Consider the following 15236-nt stretch of genomic DNA (forward strand, 5'->3'; position numbering starts at 1 on the left):
TTTTTTTAATATCTTGCTGCATTTTGTATAAGTTCATACTCAAGTTTAAATAAACAACAACACTAAAGCTATTCTGTTATACCTGTATGTAAAAAATACACTGCACCCAAAATATTTCATAGTTCAGCAATACTGATCAATCTAATAAACTTAAACCTACTCCATCCTTACTATTCTGGTATTTTAAAAAGTACTTAGCAGAAATATTAAGCAACCTAACTAATAGGGTTGCAAACTCCCAGCAAAAAAAAAAAAAAAGGGAACCACCCCCACCCTCCACCTCATGATGCTTAATCGACGTAATCAACTTTAATTTGATGCAGTGTGAAAAAAATGCACAGAAATAAATTATTTTTCAAGAATAATTAAATATATTCAACATCTTTCTTCTACAGAATTGCAGACTGCACAGATGGTACTTTCCCAAAGGAAAAAGTACTATAGCTTACTAGGGTATATTAGACTTAACAGTTACTATATACAGTAATGGACTTCTATACATTTTTACATTACATCAGATTAAAACTTTGGGTGTAAGATTCAGATAATTATTTATTAAAAGCTAGACATTTTAAATGAGAATAAGAAAGATAAGTATGTTTTTGTGCCCCCTTTTCCCTGTTAATGCCCTATCGGCCCCACTGGCTAAACTTTGCTAGATCCGCCCCTGCACAGTTACCAGCCGTCAGCTGCGTAGAAAAGGATCCTGGTCTAGAAAGTAATATTAAATAAATTCTAACAACAGCTTATCAAGGTTAAACGTGCTGCTGTTGTTCAGCCGCTGGTTTCCTCTTTCTGGTGCAAAGTGGGCCAAAAACAAAGAAGAGAGACGGACTCACGACAGAAAAGCCGATCAGCTGATCATTAAGCAGTTTCACGATTGAAGTAGCAGCAAGAGAGGGAGGGAGAAGAGGCTCCATATATCGGTTGTTAAGCTTAACGTAGGTAAGCTTTACAAACATTCAGAGATGAACTTACACACTTGCTTTACTTCTCTCTGGGATAACTTCCTCGGAGATGAAATGCTGGATTGCTAGCGAGGCTACAAATAAACACAGCCGCTCTATCACGTGAGCACACTGCTTCGACGTGCTACGGTTACAAGCCGAGTTACGTCGTGTCACAAGTTTTGTGAGGTGCTTTTTTGATATTTAATGGATCGGATTACATTTTTTAATTTCTCGCCAATATCCGATCCGGTAATTTAGGTCAGTATCGGACCGATACCGATACGTAATATCGGATCGGTCCATCTCTAATCTCCACCACGCTAATGCTTCTTTAAGGTATTAAGTGGCAATCATCAGGCCTGAAAAACAAAGCCAATACTGAATTGCCCAGAGCAGCATCTAATGCACACTGAAGGCTGTCTCTAAAAGCAAGTCAATCTCCAAAGAGCTCCATGTTAAAATATCCAACATCCATCTTTAAAGTGTCTATACCTAATTTTCCCCCTTCTGACACCAATAAGGGAGATGTTTTTTCGGAATCACTCACCCATTTGTTAATACTTAAAATTAGGGCTGTGTAGCCAACACCTGTCTGATGGGACTCACTTATCTCAGCTATTTCGTTCACTGAACTGGACCTTTTGACCGTGTTTGTGGTGGATCGTTATTAATGGAATTATCTGACAAATATCACGGCCTTCTGTGTGGTGCAGCCTTTCCAAGATGCTTTGGCTCCACTTTAGTGAAATTCTAGTCTTTTAGCACCAATTAATAGGTGTCTGTGTCTGTCTATTGCAGTAGACAGCTGTAGTCAGCCCTCAACAAAAATATGTTCACTTGTGGCTCTAAAAACCAAGCCATCAAAGAAATCACAAACACTGTTTCTTAAAAAAGTCAAAATTCATTCAGAATTATACATCCACTAGTCTCATTGTCTTTATAAGATAGTCTGTACAATGAGTCCTATCCTAATTCTGCGACAAGCTTTCATACCCTGAGACTGTTATTTACTAATTCAGCAACACAATCCCTATACATTGTCTGAAAGGAGAGACTATAAGCCAAATTAATCACCAACTGTCAGCAGAATTTAAAAAATTCTGAATCTACAGTCATGGAAAAAAAATGTACCCACTCTTCACACACCTATAACTTAATAACAAATAATCTAGTCTTAAAATTAAATGAACAACCCTGAAGAAGACTTAGGTGAGAGGTGAAATCTCTTCAAGAAATTGATGCAAGTCCATTGACCTTTTTTCCACGCTCCTTAGACAATCTGTTTGGACAACAACACATTTTATTTTATTTTATTTTTTTAAAAAGCCAAAGTGCAAAAGTGTTGTTTGACAACCTAAGCACACCTTTACTGCTTCTATAGGAAATAAGAGGGTAAGTAGCAGGCAGGTGCTCCTAATCAAATGCACATTAATGAATCATTAGCAAGTGTGAGCTTCTCTATAAAAGCAGAGTTTTCAGCAATTTGCCAGTCTGAAGGATTCGTGTGTGTGGGTAACACACTGCTAAGGAGAAAAGACATTGACGATGATCTTAGAGAAGCAATTGTTGCTCCCATCAATGTGGGAAGGGTCATAAGGTCATTTACAGACAATTTAGAGTCCCTCATTCTACAGAAAGAACTTTCAAGACGCCTGCCATTCTTCACTGGAGACCACATTACTGCAAACTCATCCCAAGGTCAGATTGTTCATTGCACAGGCAAACTGCAAGGGGCCAGAGAGCTTCATCTCAGACTCCACAGGTAAATGTTGAAGTTCTTAACAGCATAATTAAAAAACTGAACAAATATGGCTTATATAACCAAGATGGCGCCGAGTATGGCAGCCTCGTCGCGAGCTCCCCCAAGCAACAGCTGTTTTTTGTGTTTAATTTTACTTTTTCTTTATTTTTTCACGAGTAGCACATGTCTCCTTGTGTACGACCGACAAACCTTACTGGACATAAAAGATGGACTTTCTCATCACTTTCCGGAGTTCAAGTTTTGCAACACGGACCCTCCGTTTGCAGACCCCCCATTCATCTCACCTGAGACGCCTTTGTTCTGGGCCCGTGGAGGCCGCAAACGCCGACGCAGAGGGAGAAGATCTGGCGTTCTGGTTCGACTGAGACGGCGCACTAACAGACCACCGTTACCCAGTTTATTACTGGCTAATGTGCAGTCTCTGGAGAACAAGCTGTGCGAGCTTCGGGCACGGATCTCATTCCAGCGAGAGATGCGGGACTGCTGCGTGATCTGCCTCACAGAAACCTGGCTATCGGACAAGGTACCGGACTCCGCAATACAACTACCGGGGTTCTCTGTGCACCGCGCGGACAGGTCACAGGAGCTTACTGGGAAAAGCAGAGGCGGTGGTGTATGTTTCATGATCAACAACAGCTGGTGTGATTATGCGAACGTGCACCCGGTCAAATCTTTCTGCTCACCGGACCTGGAGTACCTGATGATTAAGTGCCGGCCATTCTGGCTACCGAGGGAATTCACAGCAGTGATTATTACGGCGGTTTACATTCCCCCACAAGCCGACACTGACCGAGCACTCAGGGAACTGTACAGCGCGATCAGCAGTGAGGAAACCGCACACCCAGAGGCGGCGTTTATCACGACCGGGGACTTTAATAAGGGTAACCTGAAGAAAGTCTCACAAAAACTACACCAACACATTCATTTCAGCACTCGTGGAGACCGGCTTCTTGACCACTGCAACACCTCTTTCCGGGATGCATACAAAGCCCTCCCCCGCGCCCCATTCGGCCAATCAGATCACCGCTCCATCCTGCTCCTGCCCGCCTACAGGCAGAAGCTGAAACAGGAAGCTCCAACCCTGAGGGCGGTGCACCGGTGGTCGGACCAATCGGAGTCTACGCTGCGGGACTGTTTTGATCACGCGGACTGGGAAATGTTTCACGTGGCTGCTAAAGACATTGATGAGTACACAGACTCAGTCTGCGGATTTATCAGAAAATGTCGTCCCATCCAGAACAGTTAAATCCTTCCCAAATCAAAAACCCTGGATTAACGGAGATGTTCGCACAGCACTGGCGGCACGGAGCACCGCTTTTGCCTCCGCGAACACATCGGACTACAAACACGCACATTACCAACTCCGGAAGACGATCAAAGCAGCCAAACGTGAGTACAGGGACAAGGTGGAGCAACATTTTGACAACCCTCGGAGTATGTGGCAGGGACTAAACACGATCACAGACTTTAGAGGGAAAACCAGCACACCGCAGACCACGGCCTCTCTGTGTGAGGATCTAAACGTATTCTACGCTAGATTCGACACAGCGAACACCATGAGACCGGACAGTGCGCGCACCGCGGATGACGTCAGTGCGCACACTGTGTCTGAGGAGGATGTGTGGAAGTGCTTCAGGAGGGTGAACGCGCGCAAAGCTACTGGTCCGGACGGGATTCCCGGCCGCGTCCTCAAGTCATGCGCGGCTCAGCTGGCTGGAGTGTTTACACACATCTTCAACCTTTCCCTCTCTCTGTCTGTAGTCCCAGCCTGCTTCAAAATGGCCACCATCGTCCCTGTACCCAAATCCTCCACCATCTCCTCATTGAACGACTGGCGACCTGTAGCCCTGACCCCCATCGTGAGCAAATGCTTCGAGAAGCTGGTCAGGGACTTCATCTGCTCTGCACTACCCGACTCACTGGACCCTCTACAGTTCGCATACCGCCACAACAGGTCCACTGATGATGCCATAGTCCTGACACTCCATGCTGCCCTGTCACACCTGGAGAAGAGAGACACGTATGTGAGAATGCTGTTTGTAGATTACAGCTCAGCATTCAACACCATCGTTCCCTCGAAGCTGGACAGGAAACTGCAGGATCTAGGACTGAGCAGCTCCCTCTGCAGCTGGATCCTTAACTTCCTGTCTGACAGATGCCAAGTGGTCAGACTGGGCAGCACCACCTCATCCCCCATCACACTGAACACTGGTGTTCCACAGGGGTGTGTACTGAGCCCTCTCCTGTACTCACTCTACACCTACGACTGCACGGCCACTAGAAACTCCAACATCATTGTGAAGTTTGCGGACGACACTACAGTGGTGGGTCTTATTACCAACGGTGATGAGACGGCCTACAGGGAGGAGGTCAGCGCCCTGACCCACTGGTGTCAAGACAACCATCTCACCCTCAACGTCGCAAAGACAAAGGAGTTGATAGTGGACTTCCGGAGGTGCAGAGGAGTACACACCCCCATCACCATCAACGGCGCCGCTGTGGAGAGAGTGAGCAGCTTCCGCTTCCTTGGTGTACATCTGGCTGAGGATCTTACGTGGTCAGTACACATAAACAAAACAGTGAAGAAGGCGCAGCAGCGCCTCTTCTTTCTCAGGAGACTGAAGAGATTCGGCATGAGCCCCCGCATCCTCAGGACCTTCTATCGCTGTGCCATTGAGAGCATCCTCACTGGATGCATCACCACCTGGTACGGCAACAGCACCGCTCACAACCGCAAAGCTCTCCAGAGAGTAGTGCGGTGCTCTGAACGGATAATTGGAAGTGAGCTTCCCTCCCTCCAAGACATCTACAGGAAGCGGTGCCTGAGGAAAGCGGGGAGGATCATCAAGGACTCCAGTCACCCCACCCATAAACTGTTCAGACTACTTCCATCAGGAAGGAGGTTCTGCAGCATCCGGTCCCGTACCAGCAGACTGAGAGACAGCTTTTTCCATCAGGCCATCAGACTGCTGAACACTTCATAGACACCTCACCCTCACTACTGGAACTTCAACATTATGCACTCCATACTGTATATAAATACCACTGTTTTGCACATACCAACCTCTGTATATTTTATATATCTTATTTTATTGTTTACTTTATTTCATTTGTAAAACATGTATATACATACTATATACACACTCAAACACACACACGTAGAAAAACATATTTAGTATACACATTCAGTAATGTATATACCTTTACATATTGTACATATATTTATTACTTTTTAGATTAGCCATTTTTATATTTTGCTTGTTTTACATTATTGTATTTTGCACAACTCTGTTGCTTGTGAAGCTCGCACACAAGAATTTCACTCACATGTACTGTACCAGTGTACCTGCACATGTGATGTGACAATAAAAGTGATTTGATTTATTTGGAAGAATTGCCGCGAGAAAGCCTCTTCTCTCTAAAAAGAACACGATAGCACGGCGTAGATTAGATTTGCAAAGTTGCGAATTTTATAAACAGAATAAATATAATTACAACCTGCGTGGATGAAAAGAAGTACTGTACTTCCTGCACTCGAGTTCCCACATGTTCAGCGTGGTTTTTGTACCAGTTAAACAAGGAAGCAGTAAGATGGTTGTTGTTATGTTTTCCATTTTATGCTTCCATCCATAATGCTCGCGTAAGCCAAACAACCTCCAGCTCTAGCTCCACAGTTAATGTACCAACGTAAGAGCGGTATCGATTGTTTCATGGAAACCTTGGTGTGAAAACAAATATGTGCAGTTAGGCAAATGCTGAAATGGTCTTTTAATTCCAACAAAGCAACGCAGGTAAAGCCTGCTGACTACAACCACAAAAATCAAGTCAGTTACACCAATTACAGACCATCAACATACTACTGCAGTATTACATTTAAAGTGGGTCACCAGTTGTCACCCTCTTTCCTCTGAAACACAAACACGCACTCAAATGGAGTCCCATATCTGGATGCTGTGGAATTTGTCCTGCTGTGATACGCTAATCCTGTTACAATAGCTTTTTTCAGATGACTACGTTGAGTGCAGCTTTGATCTGCCACCTAAAAGTACTAAGTCTGGCTCTGTGTCTCACTCTCTCTAGTTGACACAAGAACACACACACACACAAACAGAGCAAAACAGGTTGTGTCTGCAATCCTCTTATCTCGATCCCTTCATGTAACTATCACATCTATGCAGATGTTGTTCAGAAGGTAGAAGCGTTCTCTTTTCTTGTTTTGTTTTGTACAGAAGAGCTGAAAACATCGCTTAGACTTTGATAAAAATATGAGAACCAAATTAGAAATCTACTCTGGATGAAACTTTCCAACAAAAAACCCCCCAAAATAAGACCCTGTCTCCAACATGTTGCAGTGTGCAGAAGAAAAAGCAAACCCATTAAGCGTGGGATCACAAAGGTATGCTAGCCTGTGTTTGTTGGAACACTGTGAATGCTGGAATGATGGGAATCTTCCAGGCCGGAGTCACACAGTGATGTAGAAGTATATGGGAACTGGCATGGACTTGGATTAAATATCTTTGAAATTGGATTTGTGTGTTTCAGTGTGTTTTATGTGGTGTAAGGTGTGTTTTGCTGAGATGTGAATCATAGACAAGTTAGAGCACAAAGGCAGGCCTGCGTGGACACAGATCCAGTTAATCCCTGACACTTCTGTGAGCGCGGTGAATGAAAAATTAGACCACCGGGTTAATAAGAAACTGGTAGAAATATTTCCATGAGTCAGGGGTTTCTCCCTGCCTCCCACTCTGCACGCCGGGGGAGGCTCTCCAAGGTCACACAGAAACAAAAACTAAAAGTCTGAGCTACCTTGTGAAGGGTCCCTTTGGAGTCTCCCAGGAATGCGATGCTATGTCCATCCCTGACACTGACTGCCACGGCGGTGAGACGGGCAGATGAGGTGTGCCATGCGGGTTTAGCTTTTAGCGGTTCCCGGTTTGCCATTGGACTTGGGGTGTGGTCGGAGCCGCAGGGATATGCCTTCAGGGTATTCTAAAACATGTGACAGGATAGAGAGTTTGGCTTGCTGGTTCATCTTCAAATAAACACAACAGAGACTTTTATTGCTACAATTTCAAGCTACATTTTAATTTTTATATCACATTTCAAATACAGCTAGTATTTTTCCCTTGTTGTTTTAAGTCATGCCAAACATCTAAAGCTTTAGAGCAAATAAGTTTATATTCCCACTGTTGCCTCAGAGCCTCTGAATCCTCTTAATACATCGTAAGAGGATTGCACCATAGATTAAAGCAGACTCATTCAGAGACATAGTCTCTCCTTTCCTTTGGTTTTGCAAAGCAACCACTCCAAATTCCGCTTTTCCACTAAGTCTCCGAGCTCTGCTTCTAGATAATTGGCCCTGGAGGAGGAGGAGAATGAGGAGGACGAGGAGGAGTGGGTAGAATGAGAGATCTTTTTTTAGTTTGCTCAGTTTGTTTATTAAGAAAATAATGATAACATTTCATCATTGCTAGGAGGGGAACTTCATGATTTAATACAACTTTATCTTCCCCATTCATCCATTTCCTTACTTTCATTTCCTCCTCTTTTGCACTATATTTTACAGGCTTTCTCTTCACGTCTCTGTTTCTTCCCTTTTTTCGCTCCCTCTCTATTTTCTTATGCCCGTGGCTTTCAAAAGAAGTCTCGTCCTTCCTTGTCAGAGCACATTAAGCAGTAGCACAGATGATTCAGGGGTAGTTTGGTTTATTGATCCCTAACGATCCCATTAAATGCTTCTGTGGGCTGGCAGGACCTGAGCGGTTTGCAGGGCAGTGGAGAGGGTCTCTGAATGGCTGCAGCTGGGCAGAGCTACTCCTGGGGCTTTAGAGATCTTAGGGTTTTTCAACAAGGACCTCATTACTTGACTTTCATCCATCCATTATATTTAGTCACTACTTCTTCTTGTTACTACACTTAATCTTACCAGTCCTGTCATTCTTCGTTACACGGCTGTATCTGTTTTGGCTTCCGCTGAACACTTACATCAGATTAGTCGATATAGCTGAGGTATGGGTAGACATCAAGGAATAAGTCCTTATGATAGAGAGTTTTAATGTATCTACTGTGAGGCTTTCCTGCTATAACGAGCACAAAGCACTAAGGATGTTCTCTCTCAGCAATCTGAAAGGTTCACATGAGCATGCAAAGGCTCAAAAAAATATTTGTTTTCACAGGAAAGATCGACATCAAAAGCAGGTCAGCGCTTAATCCCCAAAACATTTACTCCTGTATTCTTACCACGGGCAGGTTGGCACAGCTGGACTTGACCTCGTATTCTATGTAGGCCTCTCCTGTTCCCTCCCCCCGCCCATCTTTGGTGTAGCAGAGGTCACGGGTTGAGTTGATGTATCTGTCCAGCTCATGTAGAGAGAAAATGCACAGAGCTGACTCATGTGAGGGATCGTCGTTTGTGGGGCTGGTGCTGGTGGAAAAGACTCCTAGCAGATCCTCGCCCTGCAGGCCCGGCCCGTGTCCCACCTGTTCCAACAAAGGCACAGAAAAGCATCAGCGTAACCCCGATGAACACCTATTCTTCAGCATACTTGTCACACTTACATGTTTCAGATCATCAAAATGATTTTAATATTAGACAAAGTTAACTCAAGGAAATACAAAGCACAATTTTAAATGTTGATTCTAGTTATTTAAGGGAAATAAATGGGGTGGCCATATGGGGGCCCCCAAAAATATTGGGGTGGCACACCAAAAACAGAATTTCCAGTTTTATAATTCTGTTGTCAAATATAGGTAACTAGGAAAATATGTCAAAAAAAGAGAGAAACAAATGATTAAAAATTATATCACTAATAAACAAAATGGTTAAGATAAAATGGTTGTGATGCAATGTGAAGAACCAACAAGATATCAGGCACAAGTGTTCACAATGTTTTGACTCAATACCTGGGCTGCCTGGAGCAGATTGTAACTCCTAGGTGAATGGGACTGTGATAGGCAGACAAGAGGAATTTCCACATATGAATAGTAGGAACTGTCTTCCATGCACACTCTGGCGACATATGTCCGGTAGTCCCTTGATGGTGACTTGATGTCACGGCGGTAAAATAAAAAGTACACGTACGTGCCCTGTGTGAACGCTGTCACAAAATGATGATCATACTCCGAAAGACGCCCAGCCACAGCTAGCTTAGCTGTCTCTTCATAGGAAAAGATTGGTTTTAATGAAAGGTGGCGTGTGGAGATGGGTGGGTGGCTGGCGGTATAGCCCCGACCAACATACATCACAGTTCTATCTCCGCCACTTGGCCGCACTACCAAACCAACTGTTGACACCGATGGATCATTGGCTGCAACATACTGGGTATCCACAGGCCTCTCGGTAGAGAACAAAACCTCTCTGACTGACCTCAGGCTACGTTTCTGGCAGGTGCCCTGGTGCACGCTGCCACATGTGATCAACTCCAATGCTTTAGGATCCACCAGCAGTAATTTGTTGTGATTACTGGTTCTTCTGGCTTGGGGACAATTGGTGTCGGTGACTGGGGGCAGGCATTCTTTGCTGTCGATTACAGGTCCAGTCCTCTCTTCTTGCTCCAACCGCAGTCCATCTAAGCCATCCAGTTGGAAAAGGTGGTCCCTGGCCCCCACATACACAGTCCCCGCAGAGGGGTCGGGGTGGAGCACCAGGTGCTGGAACTCAGTGTCATTACGGGAAAAACAGGGGTAGGAACGACCATAGACAGTGGCAAAAATGGTGAGGATGAAGAGTAAGACCAGGGTGGAGTTCCCATGTAGCATGGCAAACACTCTGAGGATGGGAAAAAAGGGTTAAAGGCTTGCACTAGCGGATATTTAAGATTGAACATCAGCATTTAATAAGGCTAAAAGCTGCTTCCATATAGCTAAGGAAAGTGCAAGTTAAGAGTTTTATAGAGCTTAGGTTTAAGATCAGAAATATGTGTTGAAAACCTCTTAAGAATTTAAGCTAGCAAGAAAACGCTCTTTTTTCTAACTAATGCTGATTATTCCAAGCATGCACACAGTTTAACTAAATGCCTTCAAGTAATATCCTGTACCTTTCTTATGACAGTTGCAGAAAATACATGACCAAAGACAACACCAAACAGACCCACTAGCAGGTATTATGTCTGAAACAGGATATTCCTCTTTGCCACACTGACAGACATGGGCTCTCTATTATTATTTTGTGTCATTCCCCTTATTTATACCGTTACCTGTATACATTAATATAAAGCTAGAACAGCAAATGCACTATTTATTTATCTTTGAGTGATATCTGCCCAAATTAAATTTGTATGAACAAACTGATTTGGGTCCACTGGGTGCAGACAGGTTATTAATGTCTGACAGCACATTTTTGGTTTTAGCCTTTTTAAAATGGTACTTTCTTCAGAAAAATGGGATCTCACCATTTATGTTCTCTGTTCAGCTGAAGAATTTCTTCGCCTTATCATCCAGAATCATATCCCCATCCTTTCATCTGTCTGAACAGCAGCAACGCATGGGATATCCGATCTGCACACAAAACAGGAAAAGAATGGCAAATTCATGACATACAGAAGCAAGATTTAAGGTGACTCTTATTGCATCCCCTCTTGAAAATGTCACAGCACCAGCGTGTAAGATTACTTGCATAGCGTTTAACTCTGTCGCTGTGCAGAGTGCATTTAATGGAATCGAAACGCCAGCAGCCACAGTATCCCTTACCACTGGAAACATTCAAAACAACTCCTATCATTTCCCATTTCCACAGCCATCACTCAACACCTCTGAGGAAAGTGGTGTATGGACACTGAGAGCTTTCACATTACAGATAAAACTCCTTCAATTATTGAACAGGTTCCCCAGACCTTTCACTGACCTCCCTGGAAAGGGTCATATAGAATTAAATAACTCCTCTGCACAATAGTGGCTCTTTCCACCTTCTTTTTTATCCTAAAGGGAGAGTTTATGTTCATGATAGCTACTATAAACACGTCTAGTCTTAGCAAAACATCAATAATTTGAAGCCTGGTAACAAAAAAAATTCAAAACACTGAAAATGTATAGATTCTAATACGCAATACACAAGTATAAGCCTTAAACCAGGGATATGAAAAATACTGAAACTGAGCACTGGCAAGTATTACTTCTGGCCAAACACACAGCATAATGACAGACTCTGAAAAATACGAGTGTGATATAAAAAAAATGCAATTTTGTGCAGCATTACCTTGAAGTGCAAATAGATTTCTAAGAGATTAGACATGCAGTGCCATCTCACCTAACTGTCTACCCCCTGGGGCTGCAATCAGGACAAAGACAAGGGAGGTGGGAGGGGAATCTCTGGGAATGGGTGTGGATCTGTGCGCATCTCTGCATAACCAGGGGCCATCCAGGAGCAGGTGCGTGTGTGTGGTAAGTGGGTGAGTGTGTCTCAGGGCCTCCTCTTTACTTATTCATGAGCAGAATAAGAAGTATTATAAGGACCTCCACGCCCACTGTCAAAGGATTTGCGTCCGGTTTATGATGCACTATACACTAATACTATACACTGTGTGTGAGAAGCCAATGAGTACACTCTATTAAACAGGGCTCAAAATCGTACAGACATGGGAGGAATAGTCTTCATGAAATATGCATATAAAACAAACAAATTCTCATGTTTTATTGAGTCACACTGCCTACAGCCCTCACATACATGCTGTTTTCAATCAGGTAAGCATCAATCCTAAAAGTAAAAGGCAATGTGACCAATGGGCGACGTCAGGAGTCCAACAGTTTTCGGCTACTGGATGAATGGTTCTTAAATAGAACTCTCCAGTATGACCAGTGTCACTGTTTGGTGTTCATGCATGTGACAGGTTTTCTCAAACATCTGAAACAGAAACTACAAGAAACTGTGGATCATTTTCCCAAAGCATCTGTGTTGTCATAACCTCACACACGTCTTGCAAAATGAAATACGGCACTCGAAACTATGATCGCGTCCACTGAAACAACACGCACTGCTATCATATGCTTACATAAACACTGACGTGATGCATTCAAAACACTTCCATTAAAAGTGTTCATGTATGTTTCGGCTTCGTGAGACCATGTTACAAATGGAAGCACATTTCCTTTTTTAATTTTCTTGGTGAAGTGTAATGGGTTTTTTTTTTTTGTCCTGAAATAACATTAACAACACTACACGTGTACTACTCAAGAAAAAGAAAATTGAAAGGAACACTTTTAAATCAGAATATAGATTTAAGTCAGCTAAACTTGTGAGATACTGATCTGGTCAGGTAAGTAGCAGAGGGGGTTGTTTCAGCTGCAGTTTCAGCTGCTTTGGTGTTATTGAAATTAACAAGAAGTGCACTAGAGTGGCAACAATGAGACAATCCCCAAAACAGAAATGCTTTTACACATGGATGCCTCTGATATTTTTGCTGACGGTTTTCTTACTACCAGCAGCATGAGGCAATACCTGGACCCTACAGAGGTTGCACAGGTAGTCCAACTCCTCCAGGATGGCACATCAATAAACATGTCATTGCCATAAGGTTTGCTATGTCTCCCAGCACAGTGTCAAAAGCATGGAGGAGATTCCAGGAGACATGCAGTTACTCTAGGAGAGCTGGACAGGGTTGTAGAAGATCTTTAACGCATCAACAAGAATGGTATCTGGTCCTTTGTGCAAGGAGGAACAGGATGAGCACTGCCAAGGCTGTAAAAATGACCTCCAGCAGGACACTGAGGGTGGCCTGAGGCCCCGACCTCCTCTAGTGGGCGCTGTGCTCAGTGTGAACGGCAATGCCTGGCTTCATGAACATGAACTTAATACATGCTCAAAGGTAGCATAAAGCATAAGTCATAAAGAGTCATAGCACAGTAATAAAGTAGACTTTACGATTTCTCCTTATAACTTCATAGGTAAGGTTTGCCAACATTGGCTAAGATTAGCTGTCTTCTGCTAATGCCTATATTAAATCAGCTATAACATAAAAAATTACTTTGAGGAAGCTTCAAAATTTAGTTTGTTTTTTTTGGGGGGGGGGGGGGGGGGGGGGGTTATATTTGTTTACGTATGAATGGGATTTCATCTGTAAGAGAACGGCTGTTGTCACTGAAAGTCTCGCATTAGGATCATAGAAACACTGCGGTGCTCAGACTAAAAGGGGTTTGTTTTTATTTTACAGTTTAACGTAATAATGAAGCTACTATAATTCAGTGGGTCCAGTAAAGTACAGTGTACAGTACTGTGAAATATATTCTGGTCTAGTGTTTGCAGATCTAGTTGTGATACAGCATGCTGCATTTGATTGCACTTGGATGGAACTATGCCAGCCGTTTCCCAGAACAATTTTTTTCTTAAGAGGGACAATAAAGACTAATTTAATCTACTCCAATCTAAAACTAACTTAAAACAATTACTGTGTCAGGGCTAATAACTTGTTAAGCTGGATATTTTAGGCCTATCCAGCCTCTGTAATGGAGAGCCTGGGAACAATTCTACACAAATTCTCACTGCCACTCTTAACAGGCGTCCTCACCTGCTCTTTGACCGGACAACATGACGAGGTCAACATATTTATAGCTAACGGCGACCCCATTGCCATGGGAACTTCCTCTTACTAGTCATCAGTGATGTCTTCCTACAAGCTACCATGAGATCAGACTGAATAACTGTGGTGTGGGGCAGAATGGAGAGGGATGGGAAGGAACAGAGACATGAGAAATACAGTCGTAGTCGATGTAAAAGTCAAAGAGGGGAAGTCCGATCTGGGATATTTCTGTCAGTGTATAAGACCTTTTAAGGATAAGCAACATTTTCACTTCATCCATCAATGAAATGAGCAATCATTAAATTTGGATTGCTTCTTCTAAAAAAAAAATCATTTAACTCCATGTCTTTCACTTCATCCAACAACCTTCATTTCATAACTTTTAAACGTTTCCTGTCCTTGAGCTCTGTTTTATTCACAACATCTGGTCTGTAGAAGTGCTTGGTAGTCAAACAAATACCAGTGACACCCTTTAGAGCTGCAAAGGGGCGGCTTCTCTCATGCCTTTCATCAACAATCTCCAGTGTTCATCAGTTGTGTCTGGTATGCAGCATATTCAGCCATGGGACGCAGTCCAGCAACCTATAAATAACCTCTTGTTGGCCCATTTCAGCTGAAAAGGGGAGGGGAAAGGGTCGTCATATAGAAACTATGAAGTAAACTGTGACATGTAAACAAAGCAAAAGTTTATCTGGGATTTTCTCACAAATGTTATATTTTCATGTTTCTTTTTGGATGGTTTGGCTACTAAAGAGATGATAATTAGTCTAACCCAATAAACTGTAAGAGAAATGGTGATGTACTGTACTGTGTTTGTGCTACCCAGCATATTTAATGACCTCTATAAATGTCTCAGAATGCGGTTCATCTGTGAACTTTCACCCTACCCATTCCTGTCGCTCTTTCTCTCTGTCCATGTTTATTAATCACTGCGAGAGTCTGCTGTGCAAGTTCATTTCTAAAGCTCCTAATGAGCCGTGACAGCCCACTGACCACCAAAGACCCCATAAAATA

General features: G+C 43.2%; 1 protein-coding gene across 2 annotated transcripts in view; it reads right to left on the reverse strand.

The window, feature by feature from the left end:
- The window catches only part of plxnb1a (plexin b1a), a 76192-nt gene that overhangs the window by 34016 nt on the left and 26940 nt on the right, over nucleotides 1-15236 (reverse strand). For both annotated transcript variants that reach the window (XM_063463456.1, XM_063463455.1), the window contains exons 2-5: nucleotides 11103-11208; nucleotides 9616-10480; nucleotides 8953-9192; nucleotides 7519-7701 (exon numbers count right to left, since the gene is read on the reverse strand). In XM_063463456.1, coding sequence (XP_063319526.1) covers nucleotides 7519-7701; nucleotides 8953-9192; nucleotides 9616-10470 — 1278 coding nt within the window. In that variant the 5' untranslated portion in view covers nucleotides 10471-10480; nucleotides 11103-11208. The remainder of the gene's footprint in view (nucleotides 1-7518; nucleotides 7702-8952; nucleotides 9193-9615; nucleotides 10481-11102; nucleotides 11209-15236) is intronic.

Source organism: Pelmatolapia mariae, linkage group LG20 (assembly GCF_036321145.2).
Source record: "Pelmatolapia mariae isolate MD_Pm_ZW linkage group LG20, Pm_UMD_F_2, whole genome shotgun sequence".
Lineage (NCBI taxonomy): Eukaryota > Metazoa > Chordata > Actinopteri > Cichliformes > Cichlidae > Pelmatolapia > Pelmatolapia mariae.